Here is a 26,733-nt window from a genome sequence, read left to right as displayed (position 1 = left end):
AAAAATTCTATTCTCCTCTAGAACTGTGGAAACAACTATTGGTTACTGTTAGTTTTTTAAAATATTTTTTAAAAACTATTAGTTTTAATTGACAGCAAAGGGTAGTTTATAAGGTAAACTGCCTTGACTTGCCTACCTTTCTTTCCTATTCTGTGTACTGTTCGTTGCAAAAATTAAGTGCTTCAGGTTCTCATACTGTTGAAAGTACTTCCCAGCATATAGACTGATGAATTTTTGGGGATTTGTAGGGTGAGGATTGTGAGATGTGTTGACTGGTGCATTGTAAAAGTACCACAGCTGACTTTCAGGAGGAGTACATGACTTCAAACTGTAGGTTCTCCAGCAGTGACTTTCCTCATGTCCAAAAGCTTCAAGAATCATTGACAGATCCTCATCATTGTCATTATTATTAGTGTGATCCATGGTTCAAATGTGGTTTCTTTGTCATGCAAGAATTTGAAATTATAGAATCATAGAATATACTGAGTTGAAAGGGAGTCTTAAGGGTCATTGAGTCCAGCTCCTGGCCCTGCACAGCCATGCCGAAGAGGGCATGCCTCACACCGCATGCCTGAGAGCATTGTCCAAACACTTGTTGAGCTCTGTCAGGCTGGTGCTGTGATCACTGCCCTGGGGAGCCTGTTCCAGTACCCAACCATCCTCTGGGTGAAAAATACCTTCTCTGATATCCAACCTAAACCTCCCCTGATGGAACTTCAGGCCATTTCCATGGTCCCACTTATCACGAGAGAGAGAGAGAGAGATCAGTGCCTGCCTCTCCACTTCGCCTTGTGAGGATTTTGTAGACTCCAATGAGGTCTCCTCAACAAACCTTAAAAAAGGAATTCCTTGAGGAACATTCTGCATAGAATCAGAAGTCCACACAGACTGAGATGAAAGACAGACCTCTTAGAAATTGCTGCAATGACTGCAAGAACTTAAAGGGGCAAAGGAGAAAATTGGTATTACGGAATCTAAAAGTGCCGCTGTTACTTGTTTAGTCCTCAGTAGTCTAATGAAGCAAAATGTAAAATAAGCAGTCTGCTGCTTACAGGTCAGTAACCATCTGACCAGCTGGTTACAGCTCTACAGTTTCTTATAAATTGTGCAGAGTATTCCTAGACAATGTTAAAGATTTGTAAAATATTCAATGTGTCCAGAGCTAAAAGAGCATGAAAATGTATGTCAGTAACTGTACAAGTAATGTAAAGCAGCAGTCCAGTAGCTGACAGTGTAATTTCTTGCATCCAGAAACCCTGCAGCCAGCATTTAAAACTGAATCTTGAATTATTGAGTGGTTAGATGATAAAAAAAACAAAACAAAACAAAACAAACAAAACCTACACCCAAAAACCACCCCCAAACCCAAACCAAACTGACAAAGCCAAAGGCAAATACAACCACGTAACTATCAAATGCTTTCATTTTGCAAGGGTCACTATTTGTTTAGCTTTCTGAGGTAGAACTCCAACTAAAGCCAACCAGAAGGGTGTAAAATAAGTGTCAGGGTATAATGCATGATTCTAGTCTTGACTATTTGTATTTGATAGATACAGTCTTTTCTTATTTTTTATAATGTTGTCATAAAGTGGTTATCTGAATTGACCAATTTGAAATTTATCTGATGTCTTTACCAATAACCAGAGAAGAGCCAATGCTGTGATTTATAGGATAGGCTTTTAATAAAACATATTTCCTGGGGATCATCTCTCCAGAAGATGGAAAAATTTAATATTTTGTTAATCTCTAGATAATTAATATGTGAAAGATGTAGAAGGAAGCTTTACTATTAGTTGATCAGTGTTAAATTAGAGGAGACAATTTCCTTGTTAAAAGACATTCTTCATGAAGTGAGATACTGAATCAATTGCTGTTTTGGTGGGAAATTGAAAGTAATTAGATGAGAAAAAAATGAAAAGATTTATCATCTGCTTCATACAGGTTTGAAAAGATTTTAGTTACACAGAAACGCTGTGATAAACCATTTGTCATCTCAGAAGAAATCTTGCACTGAGATGCTGATTGTTCATGATTTTTAGTAATTCTGTTTCAGTGTTCAGAGGAGGATGACAATGGTGATTCAGTATTAGTACCCTGAAACTTTAAAATGCTTGGTATGTCCAGCCATAATTACTGGGGTGGTTTCACTTACCTGCAATTATAAATTGTATATATAACCACTGATACAAATCATGGGAAAATGTAATTTTTTGATTAATAACTTAATTTGTAATTTGTAAAATTAAATACATTCCAAGGAATGCTTCTTTTTTAAAGGCATTTTATTATACCTGAGTCAATATCATTAGTTGAACACTTTGATGTGGTTCTTTATCCTTACCAGTGTTTCTGGTATTAGATTTTTGCATTTGTTTCCCGGTGTTTTCTGTTTTTGTTTGATTTTCGGCACACTAAATCCTGAGATCTCATGCAAGTTGCAGAAGTCTTTGCCTTTTTCTGCTCTTCTTTTGATATTTGATTTTGTTATTTTCCAATATAACCAATGTGCTGTTAAAGTGGGCAATTTTGTTTTCTTAACCATCGGTGATCAGTTTTCATCAAATTGCAGCTTACTGTGGGAAAACATGCTAGTGGATTTTTTCCCCAATTTATTTTTTTTTTTTTACAGTTACCTCTTCTTTCTTTTTTTTCCTGTGAAGTACTGATATGATTTCATAAAGTATCTGAGAAACTGAAATAGTTCACCAACCAAATATATACTCAGATGCATCAAAGTCCCTGCTTTAGATGGAATAAATAGTGGGATTATAAACTAAAATAGTAGTTTAGCTTTCCTTCTAGCTTTAGACATTTATCCTTTTATCTGTATGGTAAGCTTTTGTAGAGAGTTGTTCTGATCATTGTGTGGTTTTCTGTATGTGGCTTCGCTGTCTTGATGAAGTTAACATTGTTGCTTCCCTGTGTAGACCAAAGGAAACATTCTGAGCTTGGTTGTCCCTGTAGTATGGACAGTAATTGTGATATTTTGTTTTGATAAACAAGGAAATCGTGAGGCATTCCCATGTGCCTTCAGACACCTTAGACTCTTCTTTAGAGAGCAGTTTTTTCCCTGGATGCAGGTATATGTATTGCAGGTATATGTATTGCAGGTATATGTATTGCAGGTTTTTTGCTTGCGTCCTTGTATTCAATCTTATTTTAAGAAATCATTTGCTGTTTGCAAGGTTTCTGAATCAGCACTGTAAAAGGTATATGAGGATATTTCCACTCTGTCTTGTGCAGGTGTTTTGAAGAGCTGCAATGTGCTCTTCAGGCATGAGGAAGGAAAGCTGCTGGAGGGTATTATGCTGTACATATTTAGAGACTCTTTTAATTGGGTCACATGAGCCTGTACATGTGTTTGTCCTGTCATGTTCGGGACTTAAGGAAAGAAGTTCCTTGGTTTCCCTCTACACTTAATCAGAAAAATGTTCAGCTGGAGATAGTTTTCGGCCATGCATGACTTTTTGTAATCTACACTTGGAATTGATTCTTATGCAGTTTTAACTGACAAGGGATTTCAACAATTTTGCGAGAAGAACACTGAAATCATGCTATTTTCGTTCTATTACTGTCTTCTGAAGCCAAATATGTCTTCCATCACTATTGTCTTGTACCTTTTCCATTTATGAAATCAGTGCTGAAAACACCTTGTCATCTATGGTAGGGAATACAAGGCACTCTGAGGCTCTTCATTAGGTCCATGTTTAGAAGGTGTAAAATCATCTCTTGGCATCTGCATCTTTCATGACTTTACTAAGAAACAGTCATTTAGTTGTAGAGACGTTCTTTATTCCAGATGCAGTTCACACTCTATTTCTGCTGTGGTGTTATTTTGACTGTTTAAAATATTACCTACTCTAATAGTTTAGACTTACAGTTTTCACTTAGGGGTTTGTTTTTTTTTCTCCCTGAAATCTTCAGAAGATACAAGATTTCATTTGCAATTTAAATGAAGTACGTCACCTTTTTTGGGCTAAGGCATGTCAACTGCTATGCAGGTAATGTTGAGTGAATTGCTTAGTGGGAAGAGTCATAGCACTTTCGGGTCACTATTAAGGAAATGAGACTGTTACTTAAATTTCTTCTTACTGCAGTTACCTTTAAGTTCTGAATAATGTGTAATACCCAAGATGGTACTATGAGCTTGAATTCTTCAATAGTCAGTGCACAGATACAATGTGCCGCATATTCCAGTTAAAATGCTGCATTGGAATGTTACTGTATGGGTAAAGCCTTTTACCTCTCATCAAAAATTGCTCTGTACTGGAAGGAAGAGAATGTCTAAAACTCTGAACATCCGCACTTGTAAATACATGATAGTGAATGTGTTGGTTTTGCCTTTATTCACAATTGGTGATGAGAGAAGCAGCCACCCACAGAAAGGATTTTTGTGAGAGAAACTGCTAAGAGCTTCTTATATTCCTGGCAAAAGCCAATAGCTGGCAAGCTCCGAGAATTGACAACCTATTAAACCATTAAGAAACTAGATCCGCCTCTGTGAGATTCACATTTTGAAGACCGGTTAGCCTGGGAAAATTTCTCTTGCATCCGGCCTCGAAGATGTAACTGGGTGCCCATCGGGCTGGCCCCGCTCCGAAGCGGCCCGCGCAGCCTGATGGGGCCGGTTCGGACCCCATCAGCGGCTGGGTGGGAGACAGGAGACAGGCTGGGTGGGGCCTCGGCCAAGGATGGGCCGGGCTGCGGCTACTAGTATCTTGCCGACACTAGGCCCTGCCCTGCTGCCGGCCCGGGCCGATTGGGGTCCCGCTGGGCCCTGGGAGTGGCTACGGGCCGGGTCTCCCTCCCTAGCGCGGCCAGGCCAACCCGCGGCTCAGCTGAAAATCCTGCCGCTGCTGAGTTTGACTAAAAACTGCTGGTAGATCCTAGCTTCCCCCCAGCACGCCCCCGAAGAGCTTTCATCTTCAGCCGCAGTCCGGCAGAGATTATGTGACTACCCACAGGCATGGGCGACATACTAATTTTCACTGCACAGATGAAGCTTCCGAAACATTGATTCTCTCTTGAGTGAGGGAAAAGGACAAAGTGAAGACACCAAGGTCAGTAAAGAAGGAGTCAAGTCTCAGATGGGAGGAGAATGAGGAGATGCCTTAGTCTTGGACTGACAGTGCTTTTGGTAAGGCCATGGAGATGGACTATGATACACTAGAATATCCCCTTTAATTCATGAAAAAGCACGGGGGGAATGGAGTGTTCAAAGTACAGATGTGAGCAGAAGCATTCATAATGAAGCAAAGCAGATGTTGAAGTAGCTGTGATCCCATAAGTTTGAACAGAGAGAGAGATGAGTGATGAAGACCCTTCCCCCAGGGAGAGAAGAGGAAGACCTCTGTTTCCAGAGATGAAGATGATTTCAGAGATAGATGAAGAAAACTTTCGCTTTTGAACAACTCAGCCTTAAAATATTACCCCATAAGTTGACATAGCCCATGAAAGTAGCTGTGGGAAGGCTGCATGAGATGGGAGGAACTTCACAAATGCAGATTTTCCAGGCAGCTGCTATTGTGGAAATGAAAAGCCATGAGAGAACTGTTTCTTGTGGAGAAGTCTCCATGGAGGAGAAAAACTCATCTCTCCAAGAGAACTGATGAAAGACTAGTTGTAGAGGTGGTAACGGCTTGAAAATCTGAGTATTTGTCTCTACATTGTCAGTGGGAAAGAAGAGAGGTTGTGGGAGGAGAGAAATGTTCTGAAGGATTTTTTCTGATTCTTATTATTCTTTTAGTCCTGTTAAAGTTTTCGTTATACCTTTTAAGTTTTGAGCCTGCTTTGCCCTCCTGGTTCGTATCTCACAGCAGGAAATGAGTAAATAATTCTAGTAAGTGCACTGGTGATTTTAGCCAGTGCTAAACCCACTGCAGTGATTTAATTTATTCTAGCTATATTTGTTTAGTTTAGTAGGACAAGAAGAAGACTTCCTGTTTTCTGATAGTAAAATAGAGCTGAGAGTTAAGTTATTGAAGCCAGGAAGTAATGCTATGAAGGAATCTTTTAGTAGATACCTGGCACTTACTAGATGTGATGATTATAAAACACAAACATAGTTTTGTCTTAACAGAATTACATATTTTTTAAAAAACCAATACAATCCTATAATGTTTAAGGTTGGAATGAACCTCTGGAGGCCATCTAGTCCAATGCCCCAGCTCAGAGCAGTGTCAACTACATCAGATTGCTGTAGTCCAGTCAGGTTTTGAGTAACTCCAATGACCAGAGTTCTCACAATCCATCATATGCCAGTGTTTGATTACGCTTAAGACAAACAAGCTTCCCCCCAAATGGATTTTCTTCTGTTTCCCCTGACCACCATGACATTTCAAGGATTTCTGAGAATCGTCTCATACTGATGTTGGCTAGCTCACTCAGCACTCACTGATGCATCTGACCAGGTCCCACGGACTTATTTGTGCATATTCAGTTTGCCTAAATGTTCCCTAACATGATCCTCCTTTACCCAAGGATAATCTTCACTGCTTCAGACTTCCCAGCTGGTCTCAGTGCCAGCAATTCCTACAGCACAGTCTTACCAGTTAAAACCAAGGCAAATAGACTTAAATTTTACATAATAGCACCACTGCTAACTCCCAGAAAATCAGGAAACAACAAACATCTCCAGGTAAAGAAGAATTGACTGTCATATTGCAATTGACCAAATTTCACACCAACATTAGAGTCTTGACAATAATGGTAAGACTGTATCCCACTTCCTAGCGTATTTTGTTGACAAATACAGGAGTCTTAACAAAAATACAGGAGCCGCCCCAAGCCGTGTCGTTAATGACAAGGATTTGATGGCCTTCATCTGACAGTTTCAAAAGGACTGAAGATCAAAGAACAAACTGGAAAATTAAAGCTATTAAGAACAGTCTCAAGAGGTACATAGTGGCCAAAACTGCATAGCCCTCCCAAAAGGGCTGTGACCTTGTAGTTGTACCAACCCCTACTTTCAGCATCGGAAAAAGTTATTTAAATGCCCATTAGACATAGAAACTAACAAACATGTATTTACAAGCTTGTATTTACATGTTTGTACTCAGAAAGCAAACTTTCAAATAACTCATGAAGATTCCAAGTTATGGCAATTTAACTGCAATTGTTTAAGTACGCTGAGTGTGACTACAGGCTGGTTTTCTTATAACAGATATAAATTACATATACCTGAGTTCAAGCGGTTTCTAGGACAACTAGAACTTATTGAGGTTGATACAAAAGAATAATAAAATTACCCCAAATTACTTCTATAAACTAATGATTGGGGGTTAAAATTAAAGTGAAAGAGAAATAGCCTATCCTTCCCTGCTAAAATCTGACAAAATTTCCCTCTTTTATTCTATTGCTGAAGAGTGCAGAACTTCACTGTCTATTTCTAACTAGTACAAACAAACCAGGGATGAGAGATAATTCATTAGTACTGGGCACTCAGAAAGTGATCACTTTTCCTCTGCTTATTGCTTCAGTCTGCATTTAAAATTTCAGCTATAAAAAAGCACAATTCCCTAGGTCAACATGTTCAATTAAGAGCAAATTTTTTATTTGTTCTGTTATATTCACTGACAGAAGTTACCCACCAGCAAAATCATCTTTACTAGGTCAAGAAAGCACCACAAACATACAAATTAATAACAATTGACTCCACAAATGTTCCTAATAAATTATATGATGCATTGATATGATCTCCCTATCTGAAGTACTGCTTTCCATTAGGAAATCTAATTTTACAAACCAAAAGTGAAAAAGGCTAAAATAAACAAAAGTTGTAATCATGAGAGGAAATTTAATATATACAAAGAGGGTGTCAAAAGTTTAGCAGGAGATGTCTTCATGATGAATTCCTATGACTGATACCTCCTCTTCCCTAGAGAGAAAAAAGAGTGTGTGGGGAAGGAAAAATTAAAAAAATATCTGTATGGTAATGCTATCAGATGAAATTATGCTATAAATTGAAATGGTACATGGACCATTATATGGCTTCTTCTGAAGGAGATGTCCATTATATCATTCTGGCCATTGCAGGAGCTAAACTTGATGACCTGGGTAGCCTCCTCCAATCCCATGTCACCCTAATTTCTTAGAAAAATGTGACTGAAAGATATTCTTCCTTGACTGTCAAGCCAAAATACACTGTCATTGTACAACTGAACATTTTAATAGTAACTTTAAGAATGTCCCTCTGTCCTTCACCTCTGTTGAGATATCATAAACTTCAAGTGTCAAATTCATTTTTGTACTGTATAGTAATGATTTTCCAAATATCCAAGATGGGTAGGGAAAGGATTGTTCATGATGATAGCAGTCTGGCAGGACTATGTGATGCAAAAAATTATGGGGAACACTGCTGGACTATAGATTAGATTTGCTGGGAGAAGACATGATGCCGTGGGGCTTTGGTGCACACTACGGGACATTAGCAATAAATTCAGCATTTCTATGATGCATGTTAAAAATGTATGAAAATCATATTCATGCTTCTGCAAACAAAGTTTTTCAACCTTGTATTTAAACAGACTGTATTACAAAATTAAATAAACTAAATCATTATCATGTATTTACAAGCATAGATGTTCAGAGTTTTAAACATTCTCTTCCTTCCAGTGTAGAACAATTTTTGATGAAGAGGTAAAAGGCTTTCCCTGTACAGTAATGTTCTAAAGAAACATTTAAACTGGAATTTTTTGTCCCACATTTATTTCAGAAGCAGCAATTTAATGTCTAGGTACTTTATCACCTTTTTGCTTTTAAGGCTTTTGCAATACCTTATATAGGAAATTTTGTATGATGTGGTGACTTAGAAAATATATGACTTTTCATGAGTGTTAATTTTACTAATTAAAATATCCTTTTCATTCCTCTTGTTTTCCTTGGAAAGCCATTAAGTATTCACTAAGTTACTGGGGCAGCTTCAGAGAGGTATGTTTGTAGAAGTGATGACAGCTTTCTGCCATAGAGGATAAGTGCTTTGAGCCCAAAAAACCCCCATTTTACAGGTTTTACAAATGCAGTGTGCATTGATATTTCCTTCTACAGAATAAATATGATGATTAGAAATTTGATTTAGATTTATGCCTGCTCTTATTGTAATAGTAGATACATTAATTCTAATAGGAAAACATATAGTTGTAAAATATAACTCAAAGAAAGTTACTAAATGTCATGAACAATGCTGAAAAAACCAGCATTGCTGTTGAACTCTGGAAATTTACCTTGGGTTTTGTTATCATAGAATAGTTTGGGTTGGAAGGTACCTTAGGAATCACCTTGTTCAAACCCCTATACTGGGCAGGGACACATTCCACTAGACCGGGTTACTCAGAAACCCTTCCAACCTGGTCTTGAACACTTAAAGGAAAGAGACAGCCACAGTTTCTCTGTGCAACCGGTTCCAGTTCCTTACTACCCTCATAGGAGGGTGTCAAGGAGTTTCTTCCTGACATCAATTTAAGACTATTTCCCCTTGTCCTGTCACAGCATGTCCTTGTAACAGAGTCCCTCTCCAGCTTTCCTGTAGGCTCCTTGATAGTACTAGAAAGCACTGTAGTTTTCCCAGAGCTTTCTCTTCTTCAGATTGGACAGCCCAACTCTATCAAGCCTGTCTCCATAGCAGAGGTGCTCTAGTCCTCTGAGCCTCTTGGTGTCCTCTGGACTTGCTCTGGCAGGTCTTTGTCCTTCATATATTGGGAACCTCAAGCTGGATGCAGTGCTCCAGATAGATCTTGACAGCAAAGCAGAGGGGCAAAATCACCTCCTTCCCCTGCAGCCCACACTGCTCTGGATGCAACCTAGGACATGTTTGGCTTTCTGGCCTCAGAGCTCTCATTGACAGCTCATGTCCAGCTTTTCATCAACCAGCACCCACAAGTTCTTCCTCTGTGTGTGAGATTGCCCCGACACATGTGAGGACCTTGCACTTGGCCTTGTTGAACCTAATGAGGTTTATATGGGCCCCCTCTACAACTTCATTGGAGCTTAACAATTGAGAAAAACTCTGCTTCATAAGTGGCAAGCTATACTCTCTAATTTTTGTACTTACTGATTAAGTAGGCATTGTCATTCATGATTAGGAAAAAAATGTAGTCTGGGTCCTATAATCCTTTCCAAAAAGAACTGTGCTCCAAATTACTATAGAGAGAATTATCACGTTAGAGACATGTAGTGTGAATCTTTCCAATTTCCTAAAATTATTATCTCAGATTTTTTTCCAGGTAAGATTTGTTTGTGTATATCATAGATTATATTCACCCTTAATGGTGTATGTTACTCAACTTCCCTTTAATATTAGGAACCCTTTTTTTCCAGTATGTGTTAATAAGCAATGAGATCATTCTAAGTAAATTTACATCAAAAGAGTTAGACAAACTTGCTGGTAATTTTATGGAAGTGACTGACTGCTTACATCTTTCCAAGATCGCTTGTCTCACATAATATTCTGGACATTGAAATAGCATTTTTTTTAGAGGTTTTGTCTGCTTTATGGAGGCTAGATACCAAAATTGCTTTCTCAGCTTAGAACTTGGAATCAGCTTGAAAGCAAGGCCATTTCCATTTCTTTTTACATCTAGTTGTAAGACTTCTGCTGAGGAGTGGTCCTGAAGGACTTCCATTTTTCCAAGAAGATCTGAGGTCTACTAAAGTAATTTCTAAGAACCAATACCTTAAGTGTGAGTGGGTTAGTTGGTTGGGTGACTTGAGTTTTTTTTCTTGGTTGTTTTTTTGGTTGTTTTTTTTTTTTGAGATTAACTTGGAATGTGATTTTCAGCATCACTCATTCAAACTCTGGATAATATACTCTCAAATTTTGTGTGCTAATTAAGAATAATTCCCTTAGGAGATGGTACTGGCTTGCAGAGTTATGCTGGAAGACTGCATTAAATTGAGGGAAATCAGACAGTCATTGTGTCAGCCATGTATTTTCTGTTGCAGAGGCTATGACTTACTTTGAAACCTATAAAGGAAGTTTCAGGTGTGTCAGATGAGATATAAAAGTTACTTAGGAAGAACTGAACAATTTACCAAAGTATTTTGTTCCTTCAACGCTTGGGAAGCAAACGTTTTGTTTGTGAATCTGTATGCTGAGTGTGAATAATGGTTAATTCAGCAGTTGAAAGACATTGTATTTGGTGATTTCAGGGAAGGGTTACTGCAGAAGGAGAAATCTAAACTACAGCTACACTCTGACGAGGCAAATAGAAAAGTTAGATACTTGGATGTGTTTATCTTTCAACTTCATGTGGTTGTGGAAGGCTTATTTAACCAAAGTTCTCCATATTTGTCAAAGCAAGACTAGGCTCATATTGAAAAGCACTTAAAGGTGAAAGCTGATTCTTCTACAGTTCCATGAATCTGTGAATTGAGAAGAATAGAAAAGATTTCATTACATCCACTAATCGTGTAGGGAAAAATGTCTCTGTCATAGATATTTCTAATTTTGTTTAAAAGCCCCTTCCAACTGGAGATGTTGCAATACTAATTTCTTTCTGCAGGATGCTTTTAAAAAGCCTCTGGTGGTTTGGTTTGGTTTGGTTTTTTATAGTAAAAAGGATTTTTTTTTAAACATGACTATTTGCTGTACATGCCAGCTGTCTTCAAGGAAGTAACTTATTTTCTACATTCCATCAAAATAATGCATTAATAGAATTAAAAGCCAAAAGTAAAAACTACTATGTGGGATAGGTTTGGAAAATAAACTTTAGTTTAGATTTAATTTTTTACATAACTTGTTACAATTTCTCAATTATTGATGCCCTTTTAGCTTATGGTGATCTTTACTAACAGTATATACTCTTGCTGTATGTTTATGTGGTTAATTTTAACTTACTTGATCCAAAGATAGAGGCTAAAGTGAACTTCAGGAGAAGTTTTTGCTTTGTTGCGGTCACTGTCAAGATTAGAAATGTTACTTTCCTTGAGGCCTTTGTAATCTAAAACTCACTGCTTGCTCTTAAAGTGAAAATGGAGACAATGACTACTAGAGTAGTTAAAAAATAGAGTATTCTGCAGTCATTAAAAATACTAATTTTGGTACTACAGTTTTGCTCTATGTATTGTTTACACTTTGTGAATAGGGAACCTTAGATTTTGGGACATATTTTTTTTCCTAAGTCTGTTAAAATAATTTGTCTCAATGGTTGAATTGTCTTTGAATTTCTTTTGTTATAGAGCAAATCAGGTACTTCTGTGTCAGCTTTAATAAAGATTACAGCCAAAGAAAGTAAAGTGCATAGTCAATTTGAGTCCATGGATTAATTTTTTTTTAAAAACCATGCTGGGAATTTATGTCCCACCGACCCCCCTCCAGTATTCTGGACATCATGATGTTCTTGCTTGAGTGGGAACTCAAGGTAAGATATCCTCTGGAGGTCACTTCCTTCAGTATTCTGTGTGTTTTTGGGGAAAAATGTGTTGAAATAAATATTCCTGGTTGTCACTGTATTGTCACAGTACAGCTCGTCTGAACTGGGCAAGGTAAATCAGGCCGTAACACAAATCCAGTTTGGCTGGCCTAGTTAGTTCCAGAACAAGTCCAAGGATAAGTTACAGGGGACTGTCAGCCAGCCCTTAAAAGCTTAAATGCAAGCACACCACTGGCCAGAGGTCTGGGCAGAGAGAGATAGAGATCCCAACCAATCAGCTATCTGAGCCTGGGAGATTCAAACACCCTATAGAAAGGCGCAGCCAGATTAAACTTGTTGCTGATGTTGCATGGATCTCTGAGAATTCGTGTCATTCCTGTCTCCACCTAATGACCCCATGTAACACCTGGATGCATAAATACAGTAGTAGTTCCCTATTCCTTCTTTCTCCTTCAAAGGATAAGAGTGTGGGGGAACAAAGAAGGGAAAAGAAATGTGTGTTCAATGTCTTTGGTATTTATTGTCATAAACTGTTTACATCCTTGGTACTGAAAGGCATTGTTCAGCTGCAGAGGTGACGGCAGCTTACAGTCCTGTCAATTTTAAAGTGACTCGTTTTCTGCTGTTCTTTGTGTTGCATATATGCACATATGCATATGCGTATCTGTTGCATACTGAAAAGGAGAACTTTAGAGAAATATCTGCGTGGGCAAACCGTTTTTTATGTAGTAATGGGATTAATCGTGGACAGAGGTAAATTATATGCATTTGGAGCAGGAGAAAGACAGGTCAGGGAACAGTAAGCTTGTGTATTGTGCCTTCAGTCAGCTAGATGCTTCTTTTCAAGTGTTAATAAATGTTTTGGGAAGTGTATCTGTCTTCCTTTTTAGTTATTTTTCTCTGTGCTATCCTCCACATCAGCAGAAGCCAAATTCCATAACAGGATGGGAATCCCAGCTAGAGTTACTGCTTAGATTTATCTCAACTCAATTTTCCATCTACCTCACTGGTCTCTAAGTGCGTATATCCACCTGTCTGAGGAGCTGAGCTGCAGCTTTCTAACTCTGTGACTCAGCCTCATCCTTGTAATTTTGTAAAACACCTGATGAAACATAGACCTAAAGGAACAGAATAAAACCACACTAGAGTAAAAGACATTGCATTTAAAAAACATCCATTTTGAATGTGCAAAAAAGGTCAGCAAAAGATAACTTGTTTGGTTGGTAATCACATTAATTTCATGGACTGTTCAGAATGCTCTTTGGCTTGTCTCTTCCAGCCTTGTACTTTGTGGAATTGTGAAATGAGGAGATAGCCATGACAAATGGGCCATGTTCAAAGAAGTCTGCAAGTGAAATGAAATTTTTTGTACCATTCCTCAATTTTTAGCTCTTTGTGTCACAGTTTATGATCTGCTCTGCTTTTTAAGGTGAAAGTAAAATCTACTAGGTTGACAACAGTTCAATATTGAAACGTCATAGCTAATCTTCTGTTTTCTATGCTCGATACACTTATTGTGACTGGTAAGTTTGTGCCTGAAGTTCTAACAGGAAATTTACAATATGTAACTTAAAATTGTTCTTGTTTCTTGGAAAAACAAATGTGAAGCTAGTTCATAGGTGAATTATTTGTGTTCAGCTGAATAGTTTCAAAATATATGACTTTGTTCAAATAATTAGAAATGAAGAAGTTGCTCAATACTTGTCTATGTGACAGTATGTAAGATTTTTAATGTAAATTAACTGGAGGAATTAATTTAAAGTGCTTTAGTTGAGCTACATTAAGCATTTGAGTTTATATTATCTTTCAGAATTAGCAGCTTAAATTCAGTTGGTTTTATTTTACTGTAAAATTAAGTTGTATTGGAGCTCTACTCAAGTATGAAGAAAATTTCCTAGCTGGTTTTAGTTACTTAAGTTTGTTAAAGAAAAAAAAAATCAGACGCATGTTTTAGGGAATTTCCATGAAAAGGATATTTTCACTACTTATATAATGTAGTGTGCTTCGCTGTACTTGTTTTATACTAACTGGGTCATAATATTCCTGTCTGCATAAATAATTACCATTTGTTTTGCTCTAAATTATTACTTACACAAGTATGTTTTCACTGTTGACAGCTATTCTGTGTTTCTTTGTATTGGTGCAGTACCCAGTGAAGGTAAACTGAGAATATTTAACATGGACAGGCAACACATTAAAAATCCCCAAGCTTTTTTTGTGCACGACCAACATAATTTCATCTAATTGTTCTTGACTGAATGTTTGTTAATATTCTGACAGTGGTAAGTTTGAAAACTTTGCAAGTTGCAAAGCTTAACCTTGATGGAACCTGTGAGTTTGCCTTAGGCAGTGAGCAGCTTTGCTAACTACTAGGTGCAATTCCTGTGGAGTTTTGGTTCAGATTTGTAACTCTGCAGGCTATCAAGAGTAAGATGTGGAAGATAGTTGTTTAGGTGAAAGAGACACCACTTTGGAGATTTTTTTTTATTTGGAAATATATCCCTCCTTTTTGTACAGTTCGTGAGGAAAAGAAACTTCTGTTGTGTTTTTGCTGCAGCTGCAGGAGAACCAGCAGCAGCAACACAAGTTCAGAATTACATAGGGCACTTTCACAGGTAGCACTGTGAACCCATCCCCAGAGCTAGGAGGACCAAACACCTAAACCTAAAATAATGTTTTTCCTAGCCATTGAGAGATTCCAGATTGTTACTGTCTAGCCCACACTGCTCATGGTAACTGCTTAGTTCATTAACAGTTATTCCAACACAGTACATCTAGATGTTGCATGCACTATGCTTCAGGGTTTATTAATAACTTTTTTAACATGTTTGATTTTTTTTTTCCCCCCTGGCTCTATTCTCAATTTTTTTTCTGTGCTATGTCTTTGAGCTCATTGTGCTTCAGTAGTTTAGCTGACCAGACTGTGTGTGGAACTGGGAAAAAGGACTGTCTTGGCTGACTAGTGACACTGTTTTACAGGCTTAATTGTGACTTCTTTGTAACACTTCAGTTGGGTTTTTTTTTGCAAGTTACCTTTGCTCTTGTGTTCAACCTTTTGAAGCAATATGTTTTTGCAAGATTAGTAATCTTAATTAAAATGTTAAATTCCATTGATTATTTAGGGAATTTTTGTCTCTTAAATGTTAGCATACTTTCCTTTAGAGAGTGTATCTGCCCATATGCTGCATAAACAATATATAATACCTTGCATAAAATAAAACAAACAGAACACATTTTCAGTAGTGAAATAGTAGCTATATAATTACAAAAATAATTACAGTGCTGTAATTTTGCAAATGTGTACAGCAGGACAGTATAACCAAAGACCTTCATGCTTCTGCACAGTCACTATAAACACTGATTAATTTACTAATTTTCTACCTATTGATCATTAGTCACCTCTTTATATGTAAGTCCTTCAGCCTAATAATTTTGGGAAAGCATCAGCAAGTTTGAGTTATCATTTACAAGGGCTGGAAGTCTCAAGACAGTTTAGTTTGTGAAAATTGGTTGTTCAATAGAGGAGATTCCTGTGTTCCCATTGAGAAAGAGGCTGCAGCATGTGCTGTCTCTCTTCAACCAGCAGCTGAGACGTGTGGGAGTGGATTTGATATGAGAGAGGGAAACTGGATATATTACAGAGGGCTAGTTGAGTCTTCACGTGGAGGAATTGCTTCATTGCGTTGAGACAATGAGGGAAAGTAATACAGCAATTCAGAAGAGAAGCATCTTAACTCCCTCAAGTGCTATATAGCATCTCTCTTGCATGTGAGAGAAATTAAAGTTGAAAAATGGGCAACAAGATGAATATTAGGATAAACAAAATAACGTATCACTGGTCAGTATTAATTCCAATATGAAGAGGCAGTGATGTGTTTTTGAAATGCAGCTCTGTAAATCTGTTTATATAGAATTTTGTATTGGTTCTACTGTGGATTGCTAAAGAAATGATAAAGAAACTGATGCATTTGTTTTCTTAGTGTATGGAAGGAGTTTGAAGGGATTTTAATTAATTTTCGAAGTCAAAAAAGAGGCAAAAACTGTGTGTCATGAAGACTTGGTAAAATCAGCTGCTGCTTCAAGACGTTAATTTCATACCAGTTTTGTTTTGTAAAGGTTATGAAGTATCCGGGAGAGTTCAAGGGCAGAAACACAAGATTAAAAATTGGAAGAGACTGCTGTATTAAGTAGGTTTTGGTTCAGTATTTAATTATTAGGCTTTTAGTCTGTTTAAGTTCCAGCCTAATAAAAGATCAAAAAGTCTTTAAAATACAAGTAGAAGTCAGTATACAACTGTGTTTAGGAAAGGGCAGCAGTACTAATAGCTAACAAAAGACATTCCAGAAAGCTAAAAAAAACCAAGCTGCTACTTCCTTCCCAATACCTGTCACAACTATTTTATTAATGACGATGGATATTCTCCATTTGATAGAGCTGACTTAAATGAACTCTTTGATTTGCTTTTGCTGTTCTATACATCCCTTAACTATTTTCTTCCAGTAAAATGAACTGTATCTAATATCAGCTACTGCATCTGTACCTGAGCAAGGACAAGGGCTATGCTCACTGAAAAGAGCTTTGCTTTCTTGGCTGGAGTAAAAATCATGTGTGGAATATGACTGCAGGTGAGAAATAAATGTATGAACTGCTGGAGTAGGTTGGTGTTTTCCCTTTTTGTTTGTTTCTCTGTGATGGTTAATATCATGACTGATCTTCACAATAAGCTTCACTTCATGAGGTTTGCATAGTCCCACTTCTCAAGCCTGTCCAGGTCCTTCTGGATGACATCTCTTACCTCCAGCATGGCACTGCATCATAGCTCAGTCATTGGCAAACTTACCATGGGTGCACTCAGTCCCACTGTCCCACACATCAGGGAAGCTGCATATTGCCTATAGGCATCCGTTCTCTACAAATGGCTTTGTCTGATTCTGGGTGTGGTCCAATTGTGTCAACTCCCTTTCTCTGTTCCTCCAGGAAGAGTTATTACAGGTTCAGAGCACGACTGATGCTCATCCTGGTAGAAATATTTGTGCTCTTACATTAGGGGGTGTCTGCTGAATCCACAGTCCAATCTCATTTATTGTGTGCTTCCACTGATTGTACTGGGACTTTTCGTGTACTGTGGTGTCACTGCTACTGATATCACCTGGGCAGGAGAGACATCAGTGTCATTGCTTATCAAATTAGAGCAGAGACTAAAGGAATGTAGTAGTAGTAGTTAAAGATTAAGAAACTGGTTGCTTTAGTTTTTTTCCCCTAAAGATTTCTTTATACTGGTAAAATGAAATAAAGCTTACAATTGTACAGTATAGTACTCTCCACTTTTCTGTTTTTTTCTTACAATGATTGTGATGAACTGGGCACCTACTATGGGAAAACACATTATGCTAATTCTGGATTAGAAGCTGTACTAGGTAATCCTTATCTCAAACCCTTTCATTTTTCAGTTGTTTTGTCAGCATCAGTGTTTCTGCTGCCTGATCACTTTATGAATGAAACATACAGATTTCACAAATACACACACACACAGACACACACACACACACTCCCATGCTTGTACACCCTCTTTACTCACATGCTGCAACAACCTCTTTGGCAGTCAACTTAAATAAATATACAGTAGCTTCATGTTTACTTGCATTACTATTTTAACCTTAGACAGCTGCATTGGGCAGCTGATTAATTAATGTTCACTCTTCATTTCCAATACTGACTTTTTCTGAGACTGAATTAGCTTTAAATGCTGTACATTGTAAATGTATATGCTTGCCCCTCCCCAGATACTTAAGTATAATGTTTTGTCAGCCATATTTGTTTCTTTAGTATATTTTTGAAAGTATTTTTGAAAGCATTTAGTTCTGGAAACTCACTGTTGTTGAATGAAACTGTAGCTCTGGAATAGAAACCAGAAATCTGCCCTCTTGTGGATAAATCTGTATGATGTACCTCAGTCACAGTATCTTACCTGAATGAGAACTAAAGGATATTAATTGGTTCTATTTGTGATTCTCATTCTTTAAGCAATTTTTTAAAGGATAGGTTATATATATATATATATATATATATATATATATATATATATATATATAGTTGATATATATACGTAGAAAAATAAGCAAAATACAAACAAGAAAAGTAATTTATTTCAAAATGTCAGAGTTTAAAACTGACTATGAGACAAAGATTCATAAATTTGTGATTTCAAATTTGCTGATTTAAAATAAAAGAAAATGTTCAGTCTTCATCTAAATTATGAATTAGGTAATACATAGTTATACTGTTTTAATTTGCTTCGGAAATTGAAGAAATCAAGATCATGGTGCTGTGGTTATATCTAGGTGATATTACTCAACATACAGGAAACTGAAACTGCTTTTTAAAATACTTCCATGCTAAATAAAGATTTCATAATCTAAGTGAAATAAAACAAGACTATTTAAAGTACTCCGCTTAATAGAAGTAAAATAGTAAAATAGTATTTTTAAAAGAAAAACACAGATATCTATTATCATAGCTTGTCTTTAAAGTTTAATTTTAATTCCTTTTTTTACTTCTTGGAAAATATCAGATTACTTATATATAATACGTTGTTTTAAATCTGAAGAACAGCCCAATTCTGAGACTGGTTACTTATCTGTGCTTTGCTGGTGAGCCTTTTTGTATTACTGCATAAACAGATTTTTCCTTTTGTTTTGTGTTTTACTCTTCTCATGCATGCACATGGCAAAGCTGGGGAAAACCTGGTATTTTTGTTAGAGATAAACAGTTTGTCAACCAAGAGGAATGTTTCCTAAATGAAGAGCTTGTACCTTAATATGATAACCAGTGATCAGAGTCTTCTTATCATTCAATTGATAGTTAAATGCTTCAATATATGAAAACATACAACTGCAGTTTGTTTCTGTTTCTTATCTGAAGGGTAATTTTTTTGTTTTGTTTGCTTGGGTTGTTGTTATTCTTTTCCTTTTATGCTTGTAGCTTCTCTTTGCTTGATGTTAATGTCTGTATTTTACTTGTTGCCAACTTTCATCCTCTCATCCTCTCTTCCTCCCTTAATCTTACCTTTGCAATAAAGGACAATATAGATAATTAAAAAAAAAAAAAAGATGGGGTTGGAAAGGATAACTTAAAAAAAACCTGCTTTAAATTTGTTATTTAAATTAAATAAATTTTAAAAATTTGAATTTAAATTAAACTTATTAACCATTACCTAAACTTGTTTAATAATACTTTCCTTGCTATGTTGGCTTGGCTTTTCATTATTAGTGTATATTAAGATGATAAATTTTCACACGTTGTTCCTTAGATATGCTGCCATTTCACTATTTTCCTTGTGTTGCTTTCTTTGTACACTCTTTAGGGAGTTCCTTCCTCCCTAAAATGTCTTGTATGTTATCTGTTGTTTCTTATAAAGAAAAAAGAGCATAGGTTCCTCTACACTGAATATACAAGACCTCATACATTTATATAGACTGTATTTCTTGTCCTCTGTCTGAACTGCTACACTATAGTCTAATGCATTGATTAAAAACCTTCCAGTGCAGATCTTTGATTTCCTTAATTCTATATACTATAGTATATAGTATAACTATATAATTAACTATATAATAATATAGTTAACTAACAATAACAATAACAGTTTCATTTTTTCAATTAAGGGGCTATGTTAAATATTACACTATTGTTAACAGTTACTGAACAAGCCTGGCAATGGAAAATTTTGAGATACTGAAAATGATTATTCTTCTTGATTAGTTGCGAGCTGCTAAATTAGTACTTTTAACCCCTCTTTCATTTGGGGAATGGAGGTAGGGGAGAAAACTCCAACAAAACTTGTCTGGCAGTCAAGCTATTGTTATATGCTGTACCGATGTTTTGTATGGAACAATCTATACCATCTTGAGCTATGAATCTTTATTTCCCTAACTGCTGTAGATTTTAAAGTCTTCAGATGATTGAGTTTATTGATGTTCTCAGTGGCATCAAATTTGAGTTGTAGTTTCACTGGATCTCAGTCTCTGCTTCCGGAGTTGAATCCCACCTTGTTTCCCAGTTTTATAACAGATACAATCTTGCCATGAACACAACAGATGTAGTATTTAGACCCAGATTTTACTATGTGGTTTCTTCATACTGTGTTTGTTTTGTAAACTAATCCCATCACTTAATCTCATCAGTCTCTCTTTCTCTCTTGTTTACTCTCATCTGTTTATTCATTTCATCATGCTTACAAAACCTTCATAGTGTCAGACTTCTTGAATTGCCATGCTTAGCCCCTAAGCTGATGCAGACAACCACATCCTGTCACTTCTGTAACAATCTGTACAATCCGTCTTTGGGGTAGTGGTGTTGCTTGTCTCTACTAAGGTAAGGTTGTTCAAGAAGTTGGCACCTCTGATGATGAAAAAGTCTGTTCTAGTATTCTTCTTGGTTGTATTTATGTGCTCATTTATTGTTGTGTTAGCATTGCTCTGTGGCTTTCTTTCTTAGTAACCTTCTTTGACTGCCTTAAAGAGAGCAACCATATCCCCACTTGACCTTTGTTTTGTTAGTTAAACAAACCAACCCCTTTTACTCTTCTCTTACAAAGAAAGTTTACTTTTCCCTTGCTCACTGCACTTGCTGCACTCTGAGTTCTGAACCTTGCCAGGTTCAGATTTTTTATCATGTATCTGTGGAAAAGGTTTCTAATATTAAGTGTCTGGTTTTGGAGGAATTTTTCCTGTAAAATATCTGTATAATTTTCTTTATTGTGGCAGTAATAGTTGAATTAGGAATTAACTTGAATTAGGACTGACAACTTCTGTGTTAACAACTTTCTCACTTGATAAGGAAGTGAAAGTGAATAGGCTTCTTTTATTTCATTGTGTCTGTGCTACATAAAAATTTCCGATAATACTGGATAATGAAGTAGCCTTTCCTTTGAGGCAGTTTCAGTTAGGAGAAGTCATCAGACATAGAATTTTTATAGTAAATCAAATTTATGTGTGAAAGTTGTTCTTTAATTTCTAGGCTTTCAGTGAAAACTTAGATTTTAAAAGTATTATCTTCTGTGGGTTTGGCTGCAGACTCATTATGGGACTCTTCTGAAGTGTTTTATTTTTTAAATTTATTTTTAAGAATTGCTTATTTGTGGAACTAGGCGACCATGGAAATTTTGTATATATTTGTATTCATTCGGGGTAAAAAACCCTTGGGTATTGAGTAGTACTTTAAGCTGCTCTGAGGGAAGTTTTTTCTTGGATTAAAAAATAAACCCCAAACACAGCAATCCACATAGAGTATCTATCTGTAGTTTGTAGTATTTTCCTTTCTGACTAGATTTCTGTATCTGCAGTGTATATTTTTAATTTTAAAAAACGTAATTTAGGTCAGAATGAGACTGTGGCAGGTGCAGCAGAGGAAGTCAACTCACTGTCAGTTCTGTTTAACCTCAGTATTTTTTTCAAAGAATATGCAGATAGGGAAACTTTGAAAATTAATTCCACTGGCTGATGAAAACTTCTGAGCACAAAAAGACTTAGAACATTTGTTTTCCTTGTCTGGGACTCTGCATAGTCTAATATGTATTTATAAGCAGTGGAGTTCTATATATTGCTATATATTGCCATATGCTGCCATGTTGGTGTGGCATAAGAAGGAATGTTACTAAGAAATGTTATTAAGGAAATTATAAGGATCTCGTGGTTTAGATGTATTTTATACACAATTCTCAAAAATGTAGGCTTGTATAGTAAGTAAATAATGATTTCAGCATTCAGTAGATAAGAGAAATGCTTATGTAAGGACTCTCTACTATTTCCCACACTGTGTCAACACACATGCCTGTCTGCAACAGGTAACCACATATCAAATTCCTTTAATGACATAAGAAAAATCATGTCAATTTCACTATACACTAGGGGATTGTAATGTGTGATTTTTGTAAATTTTTGATGGTTTGGAACTGCAGTTTTTGAGGGTTTTTTTAGCAGTGTAGACTTCCTTAAATTTAGGATCTTTATAATTAATGCAATCCAAGTGAACTAATTCCTTTTTCTATAGTCGAATATAAAATGTGATGTTTTACAGGAAATAAATGAGTTTGTTCAGTAGTGATAAAACTTCATTTTTTCCCCAGGAGGAGTAATTTCTGGTAGTTTGACCAGACAGAGTTATATATTGAAGAGATATTGTCAAATCAATTTTGAAATAGCTACTGCTTTTATAATGTACTTAGATTTTGTATTTGTCCATATGTTTGCTCCTTTAGTTTTGAATCTGTAAATTACTCCTTTTAGTTTTGCTAGTCTCTTTATGAAAATGCCTCCTTCTGCAAAACTGGGAAGTGAATATAATAGCTAACCACTTAAACTGGTTATGCATTAAGTGCTGTCACTCTTCAGCATGAACTAACAGAGGTTTTGTTACCAGTTTTTCAGTCCATATTGTATAACCTGACCAAACTTTTTTAAAGTTGCCTTATCTTGCATCTTTTTTGGTGAAGGGGTTGCTTCTGAGACCAGAAGGAAGCTTGCTTTTTAGCTGGCTAATGCCACCTATTACTTAAAATCAACACTCTTCTACCCACTCTTGAAAAAATTTCCGTAGCATACAAGTAAAGGTAGTATGGTTTGTTTCACTTATGTTAATGAATGTAAAATTTTAAAGAAGTCAACTGAGAGATTTTATTTGGTTTTGTTCTTTTTGTTTTGTGTTTAGTGCTTGGGAGATGGGAAGTAATGATAGCTGGCACCTGAACTGAACTATCTGTGTAGGCACTACTCTCCCAGAACTTCAGGATGAATGGGGATATGCCTCATGTTCCCATCACTACTCTTGCAGGGATTGCTAGTCTTACAGACCGTAAGTACTCTTCTTTTTCTTGTCTTTACTATGCTTTACCTCTGTGGTAAATACCTGCATTTTCAACATTCTAAAAATGTTTTTATTTTAGAAGTTCTTACAGTTAAATCTGTTTAAAATCAGACTTGCAATTAAATATGTTAGCCTTGGTATTGCTTGGTATCCAAAAAAAAACCCTGCATATTAAAGCATAACATGAAATGCAGGTTAAAAAAACCCTTAAAGAAACCAAATGCAGGAATTCATAATTTACTTGCAATATAATTTAGTAACATATCTCTTTATCACACAAATAAAGAAAAACATATAAATGTTAAAGTACTTCTAAAACATGCATCCCATCATCTTCAATGAAAAGACAGAGACATGGGATAAAACTGATGTGCAACTAATCAAGAGAGTTGCAGAATATACTGAATATACTTGAAACCTAGTTCGTTTATTTTGAGCTAGTTAATAGGTGCACAAAATGATGGCTAGAATAAAATGAGCAGCTGAACCTGAGTCTTTTTTCCTTTGCTGTTCAGCCTGATAAAGGAGCATATGAAGCGTGTATGCTGACTTTAAGTACATCAGGAAGACAAAATGCAAGGAAAGAAAAAAACCATATACATTACAAACTGATACTGGCACAAAACCACATCATTATGATGTGACCAAAAAGTAATTTCTAGTGAAAACTAAGAGGAGATTTATTATTACATAGTGAGGTCCTATAACCACCCTTACAGTAAGAGCAGTTTAGACAAAGAGGCATCTTGTATATATAAAGTGTAAGAAAGATTTTTTAGCTCAGTTGTCTGTCTGAGGATAATTGGAGTTAGTGACCTTAGATGCTTCTTCTAAGCAATCCTATTGTTACACTGTTGAAAATTGGAGGCTTTCAAAGAAACAGTAGAAGTATATATTCAGCAATTGAATTTAATTGCTCACAGTAAAAAAGGCAGATGTTTTGGAGGAAAAACCCACTTCATGTCCTTCTGGTATATTCTGAAGTATTGAAGTGGAAGATGCAGGTTATGCATTTAAACATGTATGTATGTATGACCATGTATGTCTAATAACAGACCATCAGGATGCAAATAATGAGTTCCCAGCTATGGACAGTTTTCCAGAATTAAGCATTTGTAGGTAAGGTTACTTTACTGATGGAAGTCACTGATCAGACTCTGGTGGAAGAGTTCCTTTAAACACTGAATTGGAATGGACAAGACCAGTTGCCATGGAGACACGGATGCTATCATGCCTGAAGGCGATATACTAGGCTCGCTAAATTTACGCTACTTTAATAAGTATGCTTTGCTGATTTTGCTAATTTTTCCAAGTTTCAGGCACATTCAAGGTAATGTGATGCAAGTAATGAAAGCTAATGACTTTAATATATTACACACTTTTATTTGAATTGCTATTTATTTCTAAGTACAGCAATGATACACATTATAAGGGGTGAAAAATGCTGGAATCACCCCAATTTTTAAATTTCAAAATATGAAAGAACCAAAAAATATGTTTCACTTTGATTGGTTTTTTTCTAAAATTGTTTCTAATGGTTCAGTTAAAACCTTTATCTCAAGGATGTGATCAGGATGGTAAGTTGCAGTTAGAGTTAGCTTGTTTTCCTGAACCAGCTGAGATGACCTTACTCTGTGTCTAGCCTTTTGGCCTCTCCTGGCTTATCCTTCTCTGGCCTGTGTAGCTCTACAGTCATCTGATCAAGCCTTCTTATATGTACACTTCCTTGTTATATCTGAAGACCTAAGAATGTCCTATGAAATTGAAGTGTACTTATAATCTGATGAAATAGTGTTTTCACTAAATCTTTTCTTGAGATTTGTAAGTTTTTCTGACTGAATTGGCATTTCAGTGAACACACCAACCAACAATACTAAGCCTATCTTGAGAAGATAGTTTACATAGGAATAAATAAAAGAAGGGGAGAATAAACTGGGAATTTAATTAGTGGATTTAATTGATTGTTGGGTTGTTTGATTTTTTTTATGGGTTGTTTTCTTTTGGTTTTTTGTTAAAGACCTTATGAAGTGGTAACACTGATTAAATACTGAGATCAGAGTAGAAAAATGAAATCCCCAATACGCTTAAAGTACTGCATGTAGCTACAAAAATTTTGCTCTTCCTTTTTTTTCATCTATGCTTCTGACTCCAGGAGAAAGGTACTATAACATATAAAGAGCTTAATATTCTGGAATGTTTAGAGAGTCCAGTGTGGGTAGGTGAGTGGGGGTGTGTATGTTTCTTTGTGTGAAATTAAAAGTTAAAAAAAAAATGCAGAAGTGTTCCCTGTGTTTTAAATCTAGTTGTCAGGTTTTCTTTCTTAATCTTAGGAGGGTGTAGGGGGGTGACTACATTTGTATGTTTGTGACTCATTAAATGATTCTGAAGTTCTTCCTGTTTTCTAATAACAGTTTTGAACCAGCTGCCTCTTCCATCACCTTTACCTGCTACCACAACAAAAAGCCTGCTTTTCAATGGACGGATAGCTGAAGAGGTGAACTGCCTTCTGGCTTGCAGGGATGAAAATCTGGTTTCACAGCTTGTCCACAGTCTCAATCAGGTGTCAACAGATCACATGTATGTATTTTGAACTGCTACATCAGATCACCACCCTTACTTCTTGAAATCAAAATTAACTGGATTGAGAAGGATGTTTGTGAGAATACAAAAATTAGAGTATGTAGATTTTTCCTTAGGCTTGTTTAGCAAGTGGCTGCAATGTAAGAGTCAGATGTTTCAGTCAGACAATGTTAATAATTGTCCATGAGCCCTTATGCGTAACTGTGGGGGTTATTTTACAGATCTGACGCTTATTCCCTTCTTGATAGGTAAGAGTGCAGACTTCATGGTGTTGATTGTGCAATACTAATTGACTTTCAATGTCAGTCACTAATAAGCATAGACAAATTACATACCCAAAAGAAAATTTTTGATACCTGTGTCAATTCTGATTAGGTATTGAACTTAAGTAGTTTAACAATTCAGCCATCAAGTATGCTAATGTATTCTCTTTCTGTTATTTTTTTTTTTTTTATTTCTTCCTGGTATCCTTTGAATTGTTTTATGTTGACAACCCTGTAATTTCCTTACTTGTTTTGTTCAAATGGGAGTAGCTTTTAAAAGTCCTCGAAGCATATAAGAAGTGAGTGCACAGATGCATTTACAGAAAATCCACTGCATTTCTTTATGGTTCAGAGGGAATCCTGTGATCTCAAAGATATGCCAATTTCCCCTTTTCAAAATAAAAAGATTATCAAAGCATTGGGTTGAAACATGAATGTTACACATTCATGTATATGTTATCTTCACTCCTACAGTTACATATTCTTCATGTTATGCCAAAGCATTCTTTTAGACAGAAGATCATGATACAAAAATGGGCGTAAGAGACTTCTTATGATAGTCTTAAACTGACAGCCACATATCTATAAGAGCTTAGTAACAGAAAATGATTGTGAGGACTTGTAGGAATATTTCTTCCTTATTCCTTAAGGAAGAGGGTGAA

General features: G+C 36.2%; 1 protein-coding gene across 13 annotated transcripts in view; it reads left to right on the top strand.

Moving 5' to 3' along the window:
* NIPBL (NIPBL cohesin loading factor) overlaps positions 1–26,733 on the top strand; it is a 154,820-nt gene that overhangs the window by 37,952 nt on the left and 90,135 nt on the right. For 12 of the 13 annotated variants that reach the window (XM_086867654.1, XM_086867657.1, XM_023944133.2 and 9 more), the window contains 2 exons: positions 23,073–23,216; positions 25,640–25,805. In XM_086867654.1, coding sequence (XP_086723780.1) covers positions 23,153–23,216; positions 25,640–25,805 — 230 coding nt within the window. In that variant the 5' untranslated portion in view covers positions 23,073–23,152. Of the gene's footprint in view, positions 1–16,868; positions 16,994–23,072; positions 23,217–25,639; positions 25,806–26,733 lie in introns of those variants that run through there. The other variant, XM_086867656.1, reaches the window with a different exon arrangement.

This window comes from Cyanistes caeruleus, chromosome Z (assembly GCF_971803275.1).
Source record: "Cyanistes caeruleus chromosome Z, bCyaCae1.hap1.1, whole genome shotgun sequence".
NCBI classification, from domain to species: domain Eukaryota; kingdom Metazoa; phylum Chordata; class Aves; order Passeriformes; family Paridae; genus Cyanistes; species Cyanistes caeruleus.
Note: the sequence above shows the minus strand (reverse complement) of the source record. Positions and strands in the feature narration are given on the sequence as shown.